Source organism: Sturnus vulgaris, chromosome 1 (assembly GCF_052056855.1).
Source record: "Sturnus vulgaris isolate bStuVul1 chromosome 1, bStuVul1.hap1, whole genome shotgun sequence".
In the NCBI taxonomy this organism is placed as follows: Eukaryota; Metazoa; Chordata; class Aves; order Passeriformes; family Sturnidae; genus Sturnus; species Sturnus vulgaris.
This window is the reverse complement of record NC_142243.1, coordinates 67,480,927-67,504,915: the sequence shown is the minus strand read 5'-3', so window position 1 is coordinate 67,504,915 and position 23,989 is coordinate 67,480,927. Positions and strand designations below refer to the sequence as shown.

At 41.2% G+C, this 23,989-nt stretch overlaps 2 protein-coding genes across 6 annotated transcripts in view; one reads left to right on the top strand and one right to left on the bottom strand.

Moving 5' to 3' along the window:
* Positions 1–2,686: 2,686 nt before the first annotated feature.
* Positions 2,687–13,034, bottom strand: TPMT (thiopurine S-methyltransferase). Of its 5 annotated transcripts, none has more exons than XM_088168898.1 (9): positions 12,921–13,034; positions 12,045–12,205; positions 11,184–11,276; positions 9,978–10,110; positions 9,442–9,494; positions 5,434–5,508; positions 4,628–4,713; positions 3,611–3,655; positions 2,687–2,832 (listed from the first exon to the last, which is right to left on the bottom strand). In XM_088168898.1, exons 2-9 carry the CDS (start codon positions 12,182–12,184, stop codon positions 2,717–2,719), a joined length of 741 nt encoding a protein of 246 aa, XP_088025024.1. In that variant the 5' UTR covers positions 12,185–12,205; positions 12,921–13,034; the 3' UTR covers positions 2,687–2,716. The 5 variants fall into 5 exon arrangements, with proteins under 5 accessions (XP_088025024.1, XP_088025031.1, XP_014733607.1 ...); XM_088168905.1 differs by lacking the exon at positions 12,921–13,034 and adding an exon at positions 12,723–12,831; XM_014878121.2 differs by lacking the exon at positions 12,921–13,034 and adding an exon at positions 12,650–12,821.
* Positions 12,742–23,989, top strand: part of KDM1B (lysine demethylase 1B) — a 27,043-nt gene continuing 15,795 nt past the window's right edge. Inside the window, exons 1-10 of the mRNA XM_014878108.2 lie at positions 12,742–12,815; positions 13,009–13,075; positions 15,585–15,687; positions 16,546–16,670; positions 18,484–18,573; positions 19,356–19,467; positions 20,174–20,290; positions 21,234–21,272; positions 22,376–22,580; positions 23,649–23,833. Of these exons, the coding sequence (XP_014733594.1) occupies positions 15,598–15,687; positions 16,546–16,670; positions 18,484–18,573; positions 19,356–19,467; positions 20,174–20,290; positions 21,234–21,272; positions 22,376–22,580; positions 23,649–23,833 (963 nt within the window). The 5' untranslated portion in view covers positions 12,742–12,815; positions 13,009–13,075; positions 15,585–15,597. The remainder of the gene's footprint in view (positions 12,816–13,008; positions 13,076–15,584; positions 15,688–16,545; positions 16,671–18,483; positions 18,574–19,355; positions 19,468–20,173; positions 20,291–21,233; positions 21,273–22,375; positions 22,581–23,648; positions 23,834–23,989) is intronic.

Sequence of the window (23,989 nt, the reverse complement as noted above, 5' to 3'; positions counted from 1 at the left end):
GAACACTTCCAGGGATGGGGCATCCACAGCTTCTCTGGGCAAACCTGTTCCAGTCTCATCACCCTTGCACTAAGGAATTTCTTCTTAATATATCACCTAAACCTACCCTCTGTCAGATTTCCCCTTGTCCTGTAATTACATGCTGTTGTAAAAAGTCTCCAGTTCTCCTGCAGGCCCTTCAGATACTGGAAGGTATCTGATTTCATTGGATTTTCTTGCTGTTCTGGCAAAATTTAGAAAATCTTTATACTCATCACTAGAAGACACATTTCTCAGACAGGCACATATATTTTTGCAAGGTGCATGGACAACACGTGCTCCTTCTGCTAGGTGTATTTACAGGGTATTCTCAGAGTAATTGCAGGGTCTTGCAGAGTAATTGCATGACACACAGATCTTACACATTCTAAAATGGCTATTTTGGCACGTGGCATTGCTCTTGCCAGGCTGTCACATGCCTGGGAGTCCTATCCAGGACACCAGAGAGCATGTGGCAGCCTCGTGCCAAGCGTCTGGCCTTTTGTGGCTATCGTGTATCTCTGGAAGTCTGAGATAAACTCCAGGAGCTCTCATGTTGCATCTGGAAAAAAACTTGAAAGGAAGGAGATGCTTTAACCTGGTAGCTGCAGTACTGGCCAGGAGTGAAAACAAAACCAGCAGCTCCCAGCTTGCACTGGCCCACCAACTACATCATTTCTTCTCCCTGTCAACCCAACCTTGAAACACGAGTATTTACAAGCAATACTGAGTGTTCCAATGAGCTGTGGGCGTGGGGACGGCTGTGCTAAAACCAGCAGACTCAATCGCAGCTCTAGGACTATGGCACTCTAAAAAGTCCCATGGCTTTTACTCTCCTTCTATTCTTGATGAATTATAATGCAGTACGTTTCAATCATACCTTTCCTTTCAAAATAAGCTGCAAAGGGGAAAAGTTGCTGTGCTCTGTCACCTTCAAAGTAGAGAAGATTTTCCTCATATTCAGACGGAACTTCCTGTGTTTCAGTTTGTGCCTTTTGTCCCTTTTTCCATCCCTGGGCACTACTGAAAAGTCTGGTCCCACCCTCTTGTCAACTGCCCTTAAAGGTATTTGTAAGCATTGATAGTCCCTTCTCAGTTGCCTCCTCTCCAGGATAAACAATCCTAGCTCTCTCAGCCTTTCCTCATAAGCAGGATGCTCCAGTTCCCCAGCCATCTTTATAGTAGTCCTCTGCTGGACCTACTTCATGTTGAGGTCTCTTGTAATGAGGAGCCCAGAACTGGACACAGCACTCCAGATGTGGCCTCACCAGGGCTGAGTAGAAGGGCAGGATCACCTCCCTCGACCTATTGATCACACTCTTCCTAATGCACCCCAGGATAGCACTGGCCTTTCTGGCCACAAGGGCACATTGCTGGCTAACTTGGTGGCCACCAAGACTCTCAGGTCTTCTCTGCAGAGCTGCTTTCCAGCAGGTCAGCCCCCAGCCTGCTTTTCTTCCCCCGGTGCACTTGCCTTTTTTAAACTTCACTAGGTTTCTCTCTGCCTGGCTCCTGTGCCTGTCCAGGTCTGCAGCATGGCAGCACAGCATTTTGGTGTGCCAGCCACTCCCCCTAGTTTTGTATCATCATCACACTTACTGCAGGTACACTCTGTCCCTTCATTCAGGTCACTGATTAATAAGGTGAACAAGACTGCACCCGGTACTGATCCCTGGGAACACTGCTTGCTAAAGCCCTCCAACTAGCCTGATGACAACACTGAGCTCTGCCATTCAGCCAGTTCTCAATTTACCTCTCTGTTCACTAGCCCAGCCCATTCCCCTTGGTGAATCCATGTTGACTACTCCTGATAACCTTCTTTTCCTCCACTGGCTTAGAGATGACATCCAGGATGGGTTCCAAGGATGAAGTTGAGATTGACTGACCTGTAATTTCCTAGGTCCTCCTTCTTATTTCAAGACTGGAGTGACATTGGTTTTCCTCCAGCCCTCAGGCAGCCCTCCCGTGCCCCATGACCTTTCAGAGATGATGGAGAATGGTTTAGCAGTAACATCTGCACCTCTCTCAACACTCTTTGAACCCTCCTACTCAAATCCTGTTGGCTTGCTTGCCCATAGCTGCGCTCTCAAATGAGGGACCAGCACACTTGTGAGCGACTGCCAGGACGTTTTCCAGCTCCCCTTTACTTTATAGTCACCCAGTCTCTTTTCCTCCAGCATTTCTTGATGGATGGTAATTTCCTCTTGGCAGCTGCTGCCTTGCCTTGCCCACTCACTGCCAGCTCTTCACTTGACATATATTCACAGGGATGGAGAGAACCAACTTGCAGCAGCTTCCCTCCTCTCTCTGCCCAGCCTAGTGAAAGGCCAGTGCCCCAGAAAACAGTGTTTGAACCACAGCTGCCACACTCCCAGTGCTGCTGGCTGACGAGGCAGAGTTAGAATGCCAGGCAGACAGCATCAACCAGCAATAGCTGAAAAGGAACAGGAACATTTCTTTCTCACAGCTCTCATGAGTTGAATTGATATGGAAGAAAAAGGTATCCTTTGGTAATAGTTGGTTATGCATGGAGTTTAAGAAAGGCTGTTCACATCTCAAGGCAGTAAAATGCAGCTGTGTAGGAGAGCTGACTCGGTAAGCAAAATGGACAAAACCCCTGCTTTAAGAATGCCCAATTTTAAAATATGAGATGCAAGTAAAAGCAAGGTGGGAGGCAAGTTATTTTAATAAATTTTAGTCAAGCTACAAACTTTAGTAGATATAGCACCTCCAGAAAATAATCTAGTCCCCATTGCCTGTGCCTCTCCGAGAAGTCATCAACTTTTTCAAGACACTTAATTTCACAGCAGTTGCCTGAAAATGAGGTAAGAATAACAAATTAGTGAATGATTAGTCAATGAAAAATGCAAACTGTCCAGAAAAAAAAAAATCTTATCCACAGATTTCCCCACAGTGCCTAACACAGTGACATAAATGCACTGGGGGAAACATAATTGCTCTCTTTTGCACTGGGATGCAACTGTTTATCCCAATGACTCATTGCACACAAACACTGCCAGAGTCTCAGAAAGTTGTAAATTTAAAAAGGAGCTATTTCAGTACCTCAGGAGGAACTCCTAAAATAAATTCCTGATATAGCTCCAAATTTCATTATTTTGATGGATTTGAATTGTACATTTTTAGCATTTTCTTTGAGTGCAGTGTTACTTTCCTTCTTTTTCACAAAAATACAGTAGAAACTGTGGCACTGGTAGGACTTGTATTAAAACCAGGGCAACTGGTTGATGAGGTGCAGGCAAAGACAAAATGGTCAAACAGGACTCTAAGACTGCAGCTACAGGATTACTGACTGCAGTATGAATCCTGGGAGAATAAAAAGGTAGCAAAAGGAGACAAGAAACTGTTTGTCCCTTTGGTTTTCCTCATATCTTTTGAAGAATTGAGGATTTTCCATGACAGCAAAATCCCTGTGGCTAAATGGTATTTATTTTTCCCAGTATTTTTCCATTACTCCAGCCCTTAGATAAGAAGCAAATTAATGTATCGTTCATCACAGGGCAAGGTAGAGGCATAGGAACATGTTTATGTGTTTTGGAAAAAATTCCTAAGGGTCAGGTGAAATTTTACTCACCAAACAAACTTTTAATTTCGGATTCAGGAACATAAAATGGTGGGCCTGAAAGCAAAGAGGTGAAGCTAATCAGAGAGGAGACATGGGAAGAAGACAAAATTTACACTGCAGTAGGAGATCCAACTCCTTCACTCACAGCCCCTAGCCTGTAATTGGGCCCTAGGGTGTAGCACCATCAGCAGGAAGCAGAAAACATGTCCAGGAAATCATGGCACCTTGGTGGGCCAGACAGCTTCAGGTGTTGCTGCTGCTTCAGCTCCAGCTGCAGCAGGGAATTATGAATGTGACATGGATATGACCAGTGTGCTGTGGGAATCCAGTCTACAATCTCATTATACTACAGTGGCATGATTAAGGCTAAGAGCTGAACAACATCAGAGGGAAAGCAATGAATTAAACTGTTGTTGCTTGTGATAGCAAGACCTATTTTTTGGGGGGATAATTATGCTGAAGGGCCCAAAAGCAGAAAAAGATCTCTTTCTTTTCTGAGTTAATATTAACTAAAACATCTCCTACTTCAGTACATAATATAAAAAACTATAAAAGGAAAAATACTTTATGATTTTACAGAATTTCACCTCTTCCAAGTACATTCAGAGCATGGTAGTGGCTGAGAGAAAGGCACAAGATGGGCAACACATTGGGTTGCAAATACTGGATAAACAGCATGAAGCCAATGTTTTGGGAGTGTTTCAAGCTCCGGAGGCCAGACAGGATGTTACTAAGTGTTCTGACTTCCAGCTTCATTGTAGCAGCCACATTTACAGTTTCATTTCATTGTTAATATACCATGACTGTCCTCAACTTACCCTTAGCATGTCTGAATGCTAGAGAAAACACAAATTTATTCCCAAGCATGGTCAATATCTAAACTTTTTAACACACAGTTGTACTGGTGTCACTAGCTCACAAAGCTACGCAGATAAAAATCTTGGGGAAAATAATAATACATCTGTGGTATCTTTATACAATTTCTATTAGAGCAAAATCACAACATGAACAGTACAAAGTTCCCACCTTTGTGTTTGTTTGGATCATATGAAACAGTAACAAGGAGATAAGAAGAATTTTTCTCCACTAGGCTGATCATCAAACTGGCATAGCTAAAAGGAAAAAATCATACTTCATTAATTTTGTAAAGCATTCAAGCATAGCATTCAAAATATTCAACAAAATGCATTTCTGTGCAGACAGAATTTGAACCGAACTGCACAGAGACTAAAAAAAACTTAGTTTAAATTTCAAGAGCATAAAATTAATGCTACACATGAAAAACATAAAATAAAGGTTATATTTATTCTTCATAAACAGGCATTTATCTTTTTTTGCTCATTCAACTCAAGATTAACAGACAAAGTACTCATCTGCCACAGTCCAGAATGCAGTACACAGTATAGTACTGATATTTTAAAATTATTGTGAATTGAAGATTCTGCATTTAATTAAAAAATCCCGGGAGCAGGTACAAACTAAATTTGGACTGGCTATAGGCAAGAACAAAAATTTGTAATCAAGGAGAGTGAGGGGAAAAAGAACAAAGACAGAAGTAGTAGGCGTGATAAAAAGGAAATAATAGAATTCAGATGAGAGTTGCAGCTCTGCTTCTGCTGGGTTGGAACAAACCACATATTTTCCCACCAAGAGGCAGGGTGGCTTCCTGAAGGAAGGGTACAGTACTCTGTGACTGCAGCAGATGCTTGTGGTAGACAAGAATTTGTGTCGGTTGGTGCTTTATATGAAAAAGGACTCCTTAACAAGTCACAGGATCAAAAACTTGTCACTGATACATCAGAGAAGAGACAGTAACAATGCCATTTACTAACCGTTGTCTGTCACATGGATTCACGGCTACAAGAGCTCCTCTGTCCCAAACTCCATCAAACTTGCCAACTATCGAGCTATAAGGAGATAAGGAAAAGGCTTAAAAATAGTAAAAAGGGACCTTTATCTTCTTTCAGACACTTTTGTGGGGTCACAAGGATTCTGCAGCTAGTGACGCAGATTCCCCACCACCTTTTTGTTATGGAGCAGCATTTTCATAATCCAAACCAACAGGATCTGGAACTCAAGAAGCCCTCCTGGTTCTTCATCCTGCCGTGATAGCAAAGAGGTGTGGGAATTTGGCCAGTGCTTCCCCATCATTAGGAGCTGCTGAGACATGGCAGGGAGGAAGAAATGTGGATTTAACACATATGGGCTACAAGTCTGGGTGTTCAGTAACCACATCCTGCTAACATGCACTCAGCACATCAACAATTCTTGATCACGTTCTAAAACCCATGCATGATTTCATATGCAGGCTAAGGAAAGTGCCTTGTTGCTTGACTGTCATTGACTCAGCACATTCAGTAACTTTAGACATCTGAATTCCCAGCTACATGCCCAGGACAGTTAGCTTCAGCTTGCAATTTGTTTAATGCTAGAAAAACTAAGTTACATTGCTGCTTGCCTCAGTGCAACTCTGCTGCAGAAACTAGTTTTGCTCCTGGATATGCTGGCAGATGGCTTCAGTGGCATCCAAAGCTTGCAAGTGAGTAAGACTATCAAGAAATGCCTTTACTAATGGATGGTAAGAGCAGCCAGAGTGACACAAGAGGCAAGAATATCTGGGGATATGAAAGAGCCTTGGTTTTGGTAATTATTAAAATAGGAGGTTGGTCATTAAGGTGGTAATAAAGTAAATTGCGTAATTTTAAAGAAAGTTTGAATAAGCATACTCAGAAAAATGTGGCATGGAATTGTGCAATACCCTTCTGCCTACTGGGCAGGTGTCAGAGTCCAATTGCATCACCTCTTCATTTCTTCATTTCTGTCTTTATTTCTGTACAGATTTTGGCTAGGGTAGAGTTACCTTTCTTCATAGTAGCTTGCATGGGGCTGTGTTGGATTTGGGTTTGAAATCATGTTGATAATACACTGACAATTTAGTTACTGCAGATCAGCACTTACACAGCACCAATACCTTTTCTGCTCCTCACACCTTGACACCAGTGAATAGGTTGGAGAGCACAAGAATGAACAAGACCCTGGGTGGGGACACAGCAGGCACAGCTGACCCCAGCTGAGCAAAGGGGTATTCCAGACCATGTGGCTCCATTCTCAGCAACAAAACTGAGTGGGGGGTTGGTGGCTGGAGGCACTGGTTGGTGGCTGGCTAGGCATCAGTTGCTTGGTTGGTGGTGTGCAACTGCTTTCATTTGCACCTCTTATCTTTCTTGGGTTTTATTTTCCTCTCGCTTTGGTTGTTCTTTTTTTTTTTGTGTGGATTACTTTTCCTTACAATTTTTGAAATTTCTTTTTAATTATTAAACTGTTTTCATCTCCACACATGTTTCTTTTTCGCTTTTATTCTTTTGATTGTCCCCCATCATGAGATGATGGGGGAGTGAGCAAGCAGCTGTATGATGCTTAGTTCCACCACCTTAGCCAGAGTTAAACCATGAGAACTTCTCTCTGCCCACTGCTATTTTCATGGCAATGGCATTGCTAAGTCTCTAGCATCTAACCTACAAGCTGATCTTGTATTTCCCACTCTACTGCGATGAGACATGATAACACTTTCAAGTGCTGACTTCTTTCAAAGTTTGCCAAGTCTAAGCATCTAATTTAAATAACCAGCCTTGCAACTGAAAGGAGATTTTTAAAGAGACAGTTAAACAAGCAATGGACATCCAGGGTACAGAGGAAAGTTTAGTGGGGCAGGTGACAAACTTGATCTTCTGAGGCTTGGAGACAGCTCTCCTTTCTGCGTAGCTGAGTCAGCTGGGTGACCTCAGGCAAGCCATTGGGGTTTTCTGCACTTGGTTTTACTTTCCAACTTTAATCTGGTCTAACTGGAATGGCAGCAGTGGCTCCACACACGCATTTCACGTACTTTACTCAGCGATTTCATCAGGGCCTGCAGATATCCCAGGCTGCAGACAGGCTCATGCTTGTGGCCTTGTCCCAGTCCTGGTCTCCTGGCTGCTCAGATCTCAGGACCTGCTGAGTGTCTGGGTGCTCCTTGCCCCTCTGCACATCCAATTTCCTTCACAACACAATGAAGCCACGAGGAAAAGGTCAAAAAAGGCACACAGCTGTCTTTCATCCTGACATGGAGTCAGGATGAAGCTAAGGTATGAGGATACCTTTCACTGATCACACTGCTATGTGTTTACACGGCATTCAGCATGGGTTAGGTACTACTACATGTAACAAAATTTAACATGCAAATCAGAAATTCACATATCTGCAGGAAACCCACTGGATTTAACAGTAAACTTGTGAATTTCTATCTCTGCATATGTTTAGTAGTTTCACTAAATGCAATTTTTAATTTTCTTTTGAAGTCTTGCAGCCATAATTGTATTAGAAGGTACAATGATTGTGTAACATAACTGTTTTACATATGTCCCAGAATTCCCAGAAAGAGCAGTAATTCCTGTTACTCTTTAACTAGCAAGCGTCTTTGAAATGTCCCATTCTGACAAAGGTCAGGAGCACATCTGAGTTTTCTTCTAATGAATGCTAGACGAATGGAGATGAAAGGGACCTGTTAGTAGGCCAGCCTTAGCATGAGAGAAATAAATTTAATTTCCATAATTACTGGGTAATTAATCAAATTGTCTGTACACAGAAACTAGAAGTGTGTGTGCATTTTTCTAGTCACAGGTATCTGCTGACTGATGTTGGGAATACAGTTCACTCTGCATCCAGAATGTCTATCTACCAATTTATTTTGTGACAACAAACTATGTACTGGATCCAGTGATATGCACTGAAATTGTCACTAATTACCTATTTCTGTTTGTTTCAAAGTATTATTCCACCATGCTGCGATAGAAGTTACAGGTTTCACCACACTACTTGCTACAAAACTTATGACTGAATTTTTCAAAAATTTCTGAGAAGCTTAAGCAATCCTTGGGCAACTTGTCAACTCACAGCAAGAAAGATTTAAAGAGATCCACAGTGTAGCAAGTAGCTACACTGGAGGGACAAGATGGGTAAGAACCCAGGCAGTATCTACAGAGACACATTCATGCACACCCCATCTGTTCGACTCTTTACAAGGCTAGATATAAATATATATATATATATATATACACACTATTCAAACCAGCTGGAGTCAGCTGCAGCAGCAGAAGTCTCAGTTATAGTCTGCTGTCTGAAAGACTCTGGACTCTAGTAATGAACAGTCCTTTTTCCAGTGTTTTGGCAGATTGAAAGAAAAAGATCAATAGTAAACACTGTGTTCTAGTGTCCCAAACTACCTATTGTGCCTGCATGCACTAGTTCTGGAAAGCCCATAGAAGGAAATGTTAAGACTTTGCCTCCTTCTTACTGAAGAGCCATGGAACAAATTCTTGTGCCTGACAGTTGTTTGTAAGAAGAGAAAACAAGCACAAAAAACTTCACCAAATTCTTAAAATTTAGGGAAAAATCATATCTGAGTAAGAACTGCAAGAGGAAGGAACTATTGTGCTAAGACACCTCTGAATATATTCTCTTTTACTTTTACTAAGTTACTCTGAATAAGGGATTGTGCTAAAATTTTGCTTCATAGAATTCATCAGTAATGTTAAAGATAATTTGGCTTTACTGTAAAAGCAAAAATGTTTTTTGATAACTTTCACAGAATGGCTTAGAATAAGAAACGCATTTAAAGACAATTAGTTGTCATCCTTAATGATTAGCAATGGAATTTTTGTTGGAGATTGCCCATTCAAATTTCTCATACAAATTAATACGAATTTGCTTGCGAGGACCTGATTCAAATAAAATAATAGTATTGGATAGTATCAATACATATTCGATTCTGGAGAATTGTAAAACATTATGAGTATTCCTACCTGGACAAGTCATAAATACTGCAGCAGTAGAGGGAAATGTCGCCAGAGGTACTCTAAAATAAAAGCAAGGGAAGTAATCCTTATCAGCTATCTTTAAATATGTACTCATAAGTATATATTTATACTTCATATCTTAAAATATACTCATACACTATTAAAAATGAAATTTTAAAAATACATTTATGTGTAATAGGGAAAAACATTGAGAATTATTTTTAGTTTTAGTTTACTGAGGTAACTATTCTGATCCTCTCCAGAGAGGTTCTAATCTAACAAAGCTGGCAACTGTCCAGCTTTAAAATACATTCCTTCTACATTCAGGTGCTTCACTGTCATAAGAAGGCCAAGGTAGTAAGTTTGGAAGAATAACTTCTCAGTCCAAAAATACAACTCAGAGCTTCTTTCTAGACCTCTTCAGAAGAGGTGAATGATTACCAGTAAAACAGATGCACAAAAGTAGAATAACTTGTTTGCTCAGTTATGCCAGCATTGCATGATTAACCACACCAGATCATTTGACAACACAGGAGACATACCTGGAACATTTTTGCTCCTGAAATCTCAGGGACTGGCTCCTCACAATAAGGCAGACTGTGATCTGAAAAAAATTCCTTCACCGCTTCCTCGCTGACTTCCACACCAACAACGCTGTGCCCCATGTCTGCCAGCCTGCACACAAGAGAGAGAGTGCCCAGGTTTACATGAGGCCCACAGGCTGGGCAAAATGTGTGTCTCCCATGCATCACTTATTCATTAGAGAAAGCCTAGTTTCAGGATGCCCTGATAAGCCTAATCCTGACTTTCTGAAGTGTTCACATTCAATTGAACACCTCCCTTCCATGATCTGAGCTTAAATTAGCACCCCTCAGCATACAGTTGTAGAGGACTTACATGCTTTATTTAGATTTAATGAATTATTCATTTATTCCTACTAACTCGATGAAAACAGAGGTGATCACACTGAGAAATTGTCCATTTCAGAAAGGTGCAGTGCTGTGAACTGAGATGACTGAGGCACATTGTCCACCCAGCTGCCTCTGGCAGCAAAGGCAGCAAAGGAGGTGCAGTAACCTCTGTGCTGCTGCAGCTCAGCAAAACAACAACGTGTGTCAGAGCCCACAGTCAGCCTAGGAAGCAGTTACTGTGATAAAACCTGAGAGCTGGATTACTCGAAGATGCAGTGCAGGTTTTGGTCTGTGTTCCCACCCTCCAAGAAAAAACACTTGCTTATATAGGCCCATTTTAAATACAACACTCTCTCTACCACCCACCACCCCCCCAAAAAAAACCCCCACAAAACAAAACGGTAAAAGTAAAGTAAGAAGTATAAAAAAAGAGGAAGTTACATTTAGCCCAAATCACTTTCCAGAGTGGCATGCCACACAGTCACTTGAAAATGTTGTCTGACACAACTAACCTCACTGCGGGCAATTTAAGCTGGCATTGTTACTAAAAGCAGCAATGGTAAGGGCATAGCTTCAGTCACTCTGTCCATCTAAATTCAGCATCCCCAAGCTGAACTTGGGACAATCAGGAGGACTTTCAGGCCACACCTTATCCATTCAGTTTGTGCTACTATACAGAACACCAGCTTCCCCTTCAGCTTCCAGTGACACTGCTTTCCTAGCAGTGGAAATGTGCACATTTCCACTGGCCAGTATAAGGTTGGGAATTCCCCCTCTCCCTCCCTGCCTCCCTCCCCACATCAAGTAAGATTTTTGCTCTTATTGTCTGTGTTTTACCATTTCATCTCCACTGCTTTACCACAAAGTGGGAAAAATATCCTCAGTCCACTCCTGCCATTTAAAAGAACATCCAGATATTTTTGGAGGAGCCTGCAGAAGAACAGACACGTTTTACTTAACTCAATGAGTATTTGTGCTGGCACATGAAAAGCGAAGTGCTACACACTATGCCAGGTAGCATGAAAACTCCACAATAGCACACACATACGTTATTAGCTCAACCTGCTTCATGCCATTAGAAATAAAAACATAAAAGCATTAACCTTCCATTTACACAGCAAGAAAGTAAATTTCACGTCCTTCAGAAATTAACACATTTATATTTGTTCTATTTTCTGTTTGTCTTTGCAAGTAAACAATCCTACCAGCCCACCTCAAAGAGGGTCATAACAGATTTTAAACAGAATTATTATGAAACTTCTGCATCAAGCAAATCACTTCTACAGGTCTTGAAAGACTATACAATCAGGTTTGCTATCTTAGGTCCTCGTCTTTTACTGCATGGTAGTTGCTCTGATACCCTCTACACATTGTTTCAGCCCCAGTTTCACAACCTGAAAGTGCAAAGCTTCTCCATCAGAAAATTTTAGATTTTCTAGCCAAGCTATCCAAGCTCTAAGGTTAAAAACCTGATTCAAGAGTAAAAGCTCTAAATTAATTTCAATACTTTCTTTTCTCTATCCTTTGACAAATGTAGGTCACAAAAATATCTATGTTTTTGTTTCAAGCTGTGCCCACGTAAGATAATTTGCTTTTTGCAAATGTTCCATTTTCAATTAAGAGTTTCTCGAATGAGCCAGGCCACTCATCTCATGGCATTACTTAAAAGAGCTTAGGAAGAAGAGTGAAGTCACGTACGGATGCCCTTGTTCCTTGTGAAACCCGATGTTACCCATTTCCCATTTTTGTAGCCATTCCTCCTCTGTCACCACTCTGTCTTTCTGAGACCCAATATCAGAGCCTTCCAGGAGCCCGGATGCATCCGCTGAGTGGTCCATGTGTCCAGGGCGTGCTTGTAGCTGTGAAAAAAGAGAGAAGAATTACCCCCACCCAATGCATAGTCTGGAACTGGCTCTTACTTCCTCGAACCGGACAAAAATTTAGTAGATCTCAAGAGATCACAATTTGGTGACAGTCACAATGTAGCCATACAGAACGCGACAGAGCGAGCCATCAGCACACTTGCTACCGATCTCTTGGGCCAGACCCTGTTACCCGGTGCGGCTGAACGTGCCTGTCCAGCACTGCGGGACCGCCGGTGGCCTCCCTGTCCGCACCCACCGGGAATCCCCCCTACCCCGGTAACGAAGGAGGGAGATGCCGACATTTCTCTCCCATGAAACCCGCGGGCAGGAGGCGGGGGCGAGCGGCTGCTCGGGGCCGGGGGACCCGCGGGGTGACCCGTGGCGGCTCCGCACCGCCCCGCCCGCCACCCCCCGCCCGGGCAGCGGCAGCCGCGGTACCTGCGCGGCCGCGGGTCCCGCCAGTGCGGCGGAGCCGGGGCGGTGCCTCCCCGCCCTCCCCCTCGCTACGCACCGCGGAGAGCGGAAGCAGCGGCAGGAGGAGGCGGGCTGAGGGTGCACGGCACCGGGGAGGAGGAGGAGGATGGCAGTGGGGATGGCGGCGGTGGTGAGTGACTCCGTCCCTCCCTCCCTCAGCTGCAGCGCGCACCGCGGAGCCGCTTGCTCCTCCCCGGCGTGGCGGGGCAGGTGCCAGCGCTGGCCCCGTCCTCACCTCCCCGCTTCACTCTTCCTTCCCCCTTCTCTTTCACTCCCTTCTCACTCTTCCTTCCCCCTTCTCCACCCTTTTTTCCCCGCTGCAGCTCTAGCAGGAGGCGGCGCGGACACGCGTGAATGTGGTCTCCGGCCCCCGAGTGACCCGGCCCCGAGGTGAGTGCCAGGCGCCTGGCTCGGCACCGCCGGCACCGCCCCCGCCCGGCTCCGGGGCGGCGCAGTCGCGGGGCTCCCCTTTCCCGGGGGATCCCCTTTCCCGGGGGCTCCCCTTTCCCGGGGGCTCCCCTTTCCCGGGGGATCCCCTTTCCCGGGGTGCCCCTCGGGACCCCCGCCCGCTGCCAGCTGTCACAGCCGCGGCCGGCGGGGCTGGGCGCCGCCGCCGTGCTCGGGCTGAGTTTTAAAGATGTGTGCGCTCCCCCGTGTTAATCAGGCTGCTCTCGCTTCCTCTCTGTCTCTAACAGTGTGTGTGTCTGTGTGGTTTCTTTTCTTAATTTTTTTTTTGTCTTGCCCAAAGACAAACTTGCTGCCAACTGTGCAGGTAAACCCCACAAAGCTTTCCAATATAGGCCACGCATTACAGACGGATGAAACGTTATCGAATGTGACAGCGCATTATGCATCTCTCTCCTTTTAAAGGGCTTATTTTCTCAGCCAGTAAGATGTCTACAGGATAGCATGCAAAGTCATGTAAAGCTTAGTAGAGTAAGCCATGTTTGTTTGTTCTATAAAAATTTGTGGTTTTTTGGGAGGGAGTTTTTTGGTTTGTCAGGGGAAGTGGGGACAAAGTATCATACATCTGATCTTTTTCGCCCTTTTCCCCCACCTCCCTCTTACTCCTATTAAAAGGGTAAGAGCAAAAAAATATGTCTGCAATTCTGTACAACTGAGCTCTGCCTTTCAAAACGGACAGCTTCTCTGAAAATGAAATATTTTTACCAAGCTTCCTAGTGATTGGTAACTGACACTTTTTCTACTCCCCACATACACAATGTAAATTTGCGTGTTCTTTCGCCTTCTTGGATAAACGGGCACAGCAGACTACGGTCACCTGATGGTCACCAAAATGAGTCACCTGGTGCCTTGCTCGGCACTCCTTCTTCAGTTGCATGCCTCTGACTGTAAGGACTATGGCATGTTGGAAAGATTATTTACCATCAGAAGCTTAGGTGACACAGAGAGTTACTGTTGTGCCACTGATACATAAAAAAAGCTCTAGGGGGAAAAAAGCACCATTTTCTGGGGCGTTATGCAGCAGTTTAGGGAAACTTCATGTAAATGAAGCTGGTTGGTTTTCTTTACTCTCCAACCTCATCCTCCCCCATACAGTGGTAAGTTACAGTGAAATTATGCTAATTTTTTTCTTTTTTTTTTAGGTAAAAAAGATTGAATTCATTTTTTCCTACCTCTGCCTAGTTGTAATTGGAAGTGATATATGCAAGAAATTAATTTTGTATTGGGTTGTTTCAATTAGTTTTTCACTTATGTGGATATTCTCATGTGATTTTTCTTCCTCTCACAAATAATTTCTTCCATCTTGAGAGGAGACTGTAGCACTGGTTTACTTGACTTGAATCAACTTAATATAAAATTTTGTAAAAATTCCCACTCTCCTCCTTTTACCCTGACTTTTAACAGAATTTCTGAACAAAGATACTGCTGCCTTGTCCATCACTGACAGCTTGAATAAGGAAATTGCATCGTGAAACAGGGAGAATTTAGAACTCTCACATATATATTAAAAAAACCCTCCCCAAAACATATTACAAACTGATGCCTATTACAAGATAACATTCATGATGCAGTGCTGTAGTACGAGGGGTTTATTTCCACTTCTTTTCTGTATGTTGTAGAGCACTCTTTAGATTTACTTCTTCCTCTAGGCTGTCTTTGTGCTTTACTCCCTGTGAAAAAAATGCCTTTGATTTTAAACATGCTTTCATATTTCTGCATCATACTTTCTCACGCTTTATGGTTTCAAGTTTACATGGTTAACCGTGGTCCATTCTGTGCTCCTACCAACACAGTCAATGGCAGCTACAGAGTGCTCTCATACCGTAAATCTTTTGTTTTGTCCCGTACAATACTTAACAACAAACCTTGTAATATTCCAATCACTTACAGCTGCAATATAATGGCAGTCTAGACTTCAAATTCTGATATCTTTTCATGGGAGGCTGTGCAAGTCTTGGAACTGATTGTTCATCCGGTATTAAAAGTCTCTTCAGTAGGCTGTTTGGAAAAGTGCTTTACAGTGCAAATCTCTTGCTGCCAATAAATCAGTAGTTAGCAGGATGAGCGTTGCTCTGAGTGGTATTTGAGTGCTTGCATCAGCATTGAGCTGATGTCTGTTCACTTTGCCAACCCAAATTCCAGTCCAGGTCTTCATGTAATGCAAATCAGATTACTGAAATCCAGGATATGCTGATCTGGAACAGCCTGTCAAGATATACTCAAGGATCTAATCTTAACTACGAATTTAGTTTAAAATAGTAGTATTGTTCCTTTCCTGTAATGCCTCATTCCCATTTTCCTCTCGAATTAACAGTCAAGTTGAACAGATTCTTACCTAGGTAATTCTGTGAAAAGTAGTATTGTGAGTGGCTGTGATTAGCTCTGCAAAGTCAAGCAATTTAAGTGAATTAACTATTGCCTACCTTTTTTTCAGATCTAACAATACAATGTCAACGGGAAGGTTACGAACGAAGAAAAAGGCATGTTCTTCAGATCAGTCTCCAGACAACCTTCCTGTGAGGAGCTCTGGAAGACAGGTATTAATAATAATTTAAAAACACATGGGTTTGTACTTGCTACTTTTTATTTTCTGTTGACATTTGTAAAGATAGTGGGCATCCTTATGGGTAAGTGAGGTTTTTAGAGTACTTGTCCACAGAGAAGAAGAAAGATTTAATTCTGTGAATAAGCAAGTTCAGTGTCTCATTTTGCAAACAATATTCAGAAAAGATACTCTATATAACCTGTAAGTACCTAATGTGCTAAAAATAAAATCACAGATTTCTGTACAGTCAAACAAAGCTGTTTGCCCATCCAGACAGAGGCCTAAAACAACATAATACACAGTACATTTGAGGCCCAGAAGAGACATTTGGTATGCAGTTTTGTATCCACAAAAATGTCCAAAGCCTACCCTAATATTTCATTTGAGGCACAGATAGGATTACCACTTGTCATTAATATCAGTAAGTATTATAAAAGAGGAGATTTTCCAAAGGAGAAATAAAATGAATGCATGAGGCTTGAATCATTAACATATGATGGAGCTTAAAATACTATTTAAACTGTAAGCTTTGCTTATAATTTCTCCAGAGCCATCAATTAGACCAAGACAAGATATTTTTAGATATAAATGATATTTCCAGTCTTACTGTGGCTTTGGTGTCTTTTGGGGTTTTTTTGGTGGGTTTTTGTTTGGGTTTTTTTAGTAGAGAAATCTGACCTAATTTGACAGCTGTTTCATGCTGCAGCTATTTCACAATGGCTACAAAGATTTTCATTAGGATAGCTTTAACTACAGGATGCCCCTCACAAGCTGCAAAACTGTCTGAATGCTGCTTTGTAGAAGATGCACTTGTGTCATTTATGGTCAGATTCCAGTTATTCTTTATTAGCTGAAGAAGAAAGCGGCTGAAGCAGCAGATGATGATGATGAAGCATCAGAGAAGAAATACAGAAAGTGTGAAAAAGCTGGATGCACTGCAACATGTCCCGTTTGCTTTGCCAGTGCAGCAGAAAGGTTTGTTACTTTTTATTTGAGTTTTTCATGGATTTTCTGTATCTGCAGCCGAAGTTTAGGTTTCTAACTATATTCTGAAAAATTCCTTCGTATCTAAATGTAGAGGGAGAATTGAAAAATACTGCTAATAGGAATCATAAGATGCCAGGAAAATGTCACAAGTTATTCCTGTTGTCATAACTTTCTCCTGTGCAAGTTGCTAATTCAGATACAGAGTATCTTTGGGATATGCTTATTTATATTATTAATGGTGTCCTCTGGAACATACCTTACTTCTGTGAAAGTGAAAGCATATTAATGTAATCTGAAAAAGCTAAACTTGCTATCAAGATGGAAAATGAAACTGTCATTTACTGCAGAAAGTCTTTACCACTCTTTCACTGGAATGCTTTGCAGTCTGAGGCGAGATTCTAGCCTTGAAATTTTAGGTCTTAGGAGAGACAGTCATACTTATCTGAACTCTTTGTTCTTGTACACTTTCTCTGCACTTCCACAACTGCTTTTGCACTCTCACCCTGGTGGTTTTGAATGCATGATACTGGCAAGGTATACCTATAATAGGCAACATGTTAGACCTCATTATGAGTAGATACACTGTAGTTACATAGCACTCCTCCCATCCTGATAACTGAGACAAACTTTCCTTCTTTATAGCACTGAAAAATAAATAAGACTAATTATGTGCTTCATTTAGTTATATCCATGGATTGTTCTTTGGTGGCAGGAAGTCAGTGTATTCTGGATGTTGTCGTAGGGAAGCCAAGCGTTTTGGCAATTGCCTGAGAGATTCGTCTGGGAAATGAACACCTGTGAGATCAACATTGGTGATATTACAGTTTTTATTTAGGAAACAATGTATACTGCTTACTCATCTTCTTGATTTGTTATTTTAATATTTTTATTTTCACCTTTCCCACCCTCCCAAGTGCGTACTTCCACCTTTATCTATTTGAGATGAGCTCATTCCATGGCTATTTGAGTTAGTAGCTTAGGTCACTGCTTTTTACCTTGCACATTTATAATTTCATTGAGTTTAATGAGAGCATTCTAAGTAAAGAATGATTGCTTTGTCTGATTAATGTAATCTTTATAATGGATATTTCTTTTTGAGAGCAGTAAAGAACAAATGCCCAGAATGCGTAACTGCTTCCTTAGGGTTTTGTCTCACTGGGTTAAAATCACAAGTTGTTCATGAGAAAAAAAATAGGCAACATCTGTTTTGTGTTCAGATTTGCCTTTGTTTTTGTCAGTTGTTCTGGAGACAGAACATTGTAATGACTTATGAATCAATTGATCACATGTACCAGAAAAATGCTAATTTAAATGATCCCTCCCTACTTTGCAGTAATACTGGAACAAAATGGACAATGTAAAGGAACTCTAAGTTCCTGTGGAGAGGAGCTTTGCCATCTTACACAGTTCCAAAATGCTTGGTGTGTCACAGTACATACTCACTGTTTCATGTTCAGGAAATGCCTGCTTAGAGGATACTAAAGACAGGCTCAGTTGACCATTGTTAGAGGGAGGCTGCTGGAAGCCAGACCAACTATAAAACTGTGCATTGTGTACACTCTGCCTCCCTTGCATCTGCTGTTGCTTAGTTTGGGAACTGGAAATGCTTGAGACAATTGAAATGACCTTATTGTTATTTGTATGGCTGTGGTGCCATGTGTAAGTCAGCCTTCATGAATGTATCATAAAGCCCTGGTTTGTTCTGCATATTTTGTTCACGTTCTAGAATGTGTCAATAGAAAGATTTTTTTTTCCCCCTTAAATGTACTATAAAACCATTTCTATGTTTCCTGCATTACAGATGTGCAAAAAATGGGTATACGTCCAGATGGTATCATCTGTCCTGTGGGGAACACTTCTGCAATGAATGTTTTGACTACTATTACCGAAGGTACACTTGCCAATTAAGGTTGTGTCCTTTCAGAACTTATTAAATTTTGGCAGCTGTTACAGCTGTTGAAGCATCATGTACATAAACATAATACAAAGATTGGTCCTCTGTGCTTGCTTTGGTCAGAGTGAGGCTTAGACATTGATAAAACTGCAGGTGTTGTATGGACTAATTAACTTAAACAGGGCAGCATGAACAGAACTGATTAGTTTAGGCAGGTTGGTTTGTGTGTGCAATTATTTTGAAGCTTTTATCTTTTCTAACAACAATGTCAGAGAATTTTAAATTATAAGAACAATTACGAGTGTGTTTTCCTTTATAAGTTCACTTTACACTGCATTTTGGAGACCTTGCCTCTCTAAAGCAGTGCAATAAGAAATAGTTAGAAATCAGTCTAACTCTTGTGGGTCAGTGACCATGAAGACTCTTGTCAGGCTGACAGAGTGCTTTCAGCTCCAAGCTCCTTCCCATTTGAGTGGGAGTTATATCCAGCTCTACCAAGACTTTTGTGTGCTTATGTGCTCAGCAGTACCCATCACTCAGTCCAGGCCATAGATACCAGGAATTGTGCTCACAAGCAACTGGACATAATGGTCAGGATGCAATTTACTGCTGTTGTAAGAGCCGTGATTCTCTCCTTTTAACAGTAGAAATATAGTGCTCTCTACAAACTTATTTCTCTGTCCTTATATAAAATGTCTGATTTTAGAGTAACTGCTATTGCTTGAAGTGAACTAGATATTCAATTTTCTGACTGCTAGCTGTTTTCTCTTTCTTCTTAGCCATAAAGATGGTTATGAGAAATACACTGCCTGGAAAAGGATTTGGACAAGCAATGGTAAAAGTGAGCCCAGTCCAAAAGCCTTTATGGCTGATCAACAGCTTCCTTACTGGGTAAGATGAAAGGTGATTTATTTAATAGGAATGTGATGTTCTGATGTGTTCCTGATATTCTGCTGTTCGAACAGCAGGTCAGCTGAGTTTTTGTGGTTTTTTTCCCTAGTATTAAGAGGATTGTGGAAAAGCTCAAGATAAAAATTCTGATCAGCTTCTCTACTGTTGGAGACTTTCTCCACACCCCACAAAGACCAATCTTCTGTTACTTTTCAGTGAAGCAGCAGCTCCCTGATTTTCAGAGAGAATAAGATTTGGCAGGGAAAGTATGAGTGTGAAAGACTTTGAAATCAGATTTTGTATTTCCCTGGTAAAGAGAGCAGAAGAAAGATGGGAATAGAAGGAAGTTTGGTGGTAATGGTGGTTTGTTTGAGGGTGTTTTGTTTTTTCTTTAAGTGATGAAGAATATATTTTTGAAGTCATGCTTGCAAAGTCTACCAAAGACCATAGTAATGGGGAATTAAATTAATTTTGGCCTTAGGTTCTGTGCAGAAATTCAGTTTTGCAGGAGATGAATACAAGATTTCTGTAGATCAAACACTACTTACGACCTGATAATTATGACATGATGACAAGAACATATCTAACAATTATATTTTACAACTTTCTCACGTCTGGCTTCTTTCTAATTGGTTTTATAAGTTGCATTAATCTTATCTGTAATCACAAGCAACAAGTAAAAACATGTTTGTGTTTTGACTTGTAGGTGCAGTGCACAAAGCCAGAATGTGGTAAATGGCGTCAGCTGACAAAGGAAATCCAGCTGACACCACAAATAGCAAAAACCTACAGGTGTGGTATGAAACTGAACAATTCCACCAAGGTACCATACAACAGTTTTGCTTATATTGAAACTTATCAAGTTGGTATTTCTTGTTTGCAGAAATTAATTTCTTCTTGCTTGCTGCTCAGTGTCTCTAATGTCAAAATGATAATCTGATGGCCTGGAGAGCTGCACAGTGACAGGCCTACATGCTGCTTGGATGTTTTGTTTTATGGCAGGAAATGTCAAGAAAGAAGTATCTGAAATATCTTTGTCTGCACAGGCAATTGTAAAATCCTTCAGCTAGGGGATTATTATCAGCATGTACAAAATAGACATACACCAAAATGCTCATTTCAGTTTTGTTTGGCCATTCTTCATAATTGAGGGAAGCATTTGAAAAGCCCAATGAGCTTTTCCTAATTGTTATCAAGTCTGTGATGGAGCTTTACATTAAAAGTTTCAGCTTTAGCATGAAGATAACTCCTGAAATTTGAAAGAGATCTTAAAATGCCATAGAAACTATGTGGCTCTTAGAGCATGAAAAAAAATAACATGAAAATGGTGACCATATGAAAACCTGAAGGATCAGCATTTAATTTTGAAACTCTGTGATAAAGATATTCTTAAAATAAAGAAGAAACTCTCTTCTATAGTCTAGACTAGAAGACTTGCTCTGGAAAAATGGGGATATTTCCAGAATTTTTCTGTAAAATCCTCTATTTTTTTCCTGAATTTGTATGGAATAGAATGTATATTTTAATGTCTGATCAGTAGAAACTAACTTAACAAATGAGAAACATTTTTATAGTGCTTTTGCTTTATGGTGTATTGTGTTTTTAACCTATACATTTCTCTACTTTTTTTTAACAATTATGTCTACTACAGAACACTAAGCACTTTTTATAAAAATTTAGAGAATTACAGAAAATTATTTTGCTTTATACTTAATTTTTTCCATAGAGCTTAAGAATAGCTCACATACCATTCACTTTTCTTTCAGACTGAGGGCTCAGACCAGTGTTCCATGCCTGAGGACTTGGTGAGTAGTGGCTGTTCCTCCTCATTTGTCCTAGAATATGAAAGCAATCTTAAAGTATGGCATGTTTATTTCCTTTTTTATTTTGGTTCTTTGGCCAATTATGTCAGTATTTATGCATTTTGCTTAGGAAACTCTCAGACACTATTTGCAACAGAGCCTAGGGACTTTTATTTTCTCATCTTTTTCCTCTTTACCATACTAAGTTACTTTCAAGTGGTTTGTGGTGTCTTTTAGTTGTGGCCTGTGACTCAAAGTTTACTCCTAATTTTCATTTTTGATCAGGAAAAATAGTATTCAGTTGCCAGCTTTCAAGTAAAATTCCTCATCCTAAAATTTGTCTTTCAGGTGATTGCTATCTTTAGTCAAGCTAGTCTCACTTTTTTGAAGACTGCAAGAGAACACCTAAGCATGTTTTCTCTCTCCTCTCCCTCGTAATACAATATGTACATACAAGATGTATGTTAGTATTTCAAGGGGTTTGTGATCATATCACCCTGCATTTCTGATATCATATAAACTTATGTTCAATAAGTCATGTTCACAAGTGTACCTGAGGTATTTCTATCACAGGGAATGCATTCAGGCTTATTGTTGACTCCTGTAGAGGCTTTGTGGCTTTGTTTCTGTAATGCATGTCTGACTTGTAAATTAAGGGTGAATCAGTAGTGTTTCTTAGGGTTCTAGAAGGTCTTTGATGGGGATAGAAGAACCTAAATTAAATTGATCAGTTAGTGTGGACTTATGCATCCAGAAATCTGAACTTAGTTCTAAGTGACTGTGAATGTTTTATAAAGGTCCTGATAAGGCATAGAAGTTTTGTTATGGCATGTCTCATTTGTTTGCTTTCCACATGGTATGGAGTTTGTGAAGTTTCAGCTCCATGTCTGAGATCAGTACTACAGGTTTTCTGTGTCAGGCTGAGGAAGGGGAAAGAGAGAGAGAAAATGTTTTTACGACTATGATTTGCAATTCTGAGATTGGTACTTCTAGTGCTTTTTGGTCTCACTTTTGGAGGGAGGGGGAAAATTGGTTCATTTTCCAACGTTTTTAAGTACTGACGTGTTCTCTTCTCCCCTCTTTCCTTCACTTCTCCACTTGGCCAGAGAGTGGCTGAAGTTTCAGACCATTGGTGGTACTCCATGCTCATACTCCCTCCTTTGCTGAAAGACAGTGTGGCAGCTCCCTTTCTAGCTGCATATTATCCAGACTGCGTGGGCATGAGTCCATCCTGTACCAGCACTAATCGCTTACCTGGTGAATCCAACCTTGTGAAGTTAGAGCACCTAAAGAGCGTGCCTAATGTAACTGGTAAGGGCCATCTGCAGGGCTCTGTTGCTTAAATAGGTGTGATAAATTTTGTCTCATAACTGAGTTTATAAGGCACGTTAATTGTCCTGATTCAGAACACTGGTTCTGTTCTCAGCACTAATACACAGTCTCTGTGTGAATGCCTCTGTCGTTTGATGCCATTCACTTGTTTGTAAGATCAAGGTAATTCATTTCTAATGGTTTTCTTTAGGGAGTAAGCACAGAAGCTTTCTGTGTGCCACTGTCATTTGTATATAGAAACAGGAAATTACCACGTGGGTGCTTAAAGACTGTTTGCATTCTTAAGGAAATGAAGATTTATCAAAAAACTCTCGGATTCTGCTAGTTTTGATATTGTGGATCTTTGGGGCTTTGAAGAAAAGAACTTGATTTCATAAGGCACTCAGATTCTGTTTAGGGTTGTTTTGTTTTGTTTTTGGCTAGTGACAGCCTGGAAGTGCAGATTGGCAGAATAGATCAGGTATAGAGAAAGGTAATTCAGGGTTTTCATACTCAGAGTGCTTTGAGGAAATTTCAGCTTATGTGTTGTCTTAGCAGGCTCTGTTCTCCTTAGGTGTTGGAAATAAATCTGTTCATACATTCAACAAATGTTATATCTGCTTAACAGAAAACTTCATTACATAGAGTTACCAACACTGAACGTGGAAGATGATTAATTATTACCCCCTCTGGGCAGTATTGGGAGTTGAAGAAGAAAGGTGTTCAGAGTACTGCCTGAGTCTGTACAGTGATGCTAGTCCTCAGACTTGAATTTAGATCCTACTCCTTGTTTGACTCCTCATGGCATTGGAACACCATGAAACATTACTGTTTCTTTGACTAAACTTCAGCTCTGATAGGTCCAAGGTGTACCCATGAGGCAGCAGGACAATAATTAATGCACAGCCTAGAGGGCAGGAGAGAGGAGGGAGTCATTCTAGAGGTACCTAGAGACTGGAAAGCTTCCTTACTTGTTATCTGTGTGAGGGCAGTGGATTGTTTTAGAGGGAGAAGGAAGCAATGAAGATATGATGGAGTATGACTAATTCCTGGTACGTCTTTATTTAGTTGCAGGCATGAACAAGTATTTCCAGCCTTTTTACCAGCCCAATGAATGTGGGAAAGCACTTTGTGTGAGGCCAGATGTCATGGAACTGGATGAGCTCTATGAGTTCCCAGAATATTCACGAGACCCTACCATGTACCTGGCGTTGAGAAACTTGATTTTGGCTCTGTGGTACACAAACTGCAAGGTAAGAGATGCAGACAGTTAATTTGTTTGTTTAAAAATGGAAACAGCTTTTCTGGGATGGGACTCACTTCTTGGATGTCTCCTTATGCACCAGAAAAATTGCTCCCATGTTTTTGAAAATCCATTCTAAGTTTGGCTGGGTTTTGGGGGCTTGTTG

What these genes read in the sequence shown, in the direction of transcription:
- TPMT (XM_088168882.1), bottom strand. Translation starts at nt 12,513, where the DNA reads ATGTCGGCATCTCCCTCCTTCGTTACCGGGGTAGGGGGGATTCCCGGT. An exon ending in AAAGCAGTGGAGATGAAATG is followed by an intron (nt 10,111 to 11,183) that starts GTAAAACACAGA and finishes TCTTGTGTGCAG; the next exon opens with GCTGGCAGACATGGGGCACA. An exon ending in TGATCCAAACAAACACAAAG is followed by an intron (nt 3,656 to 4,627) that starts GTGGGAACTTTG and finishes CTTTGCTTTCAG; the next exon opens with GCCCACCATTTTATGTTCCT.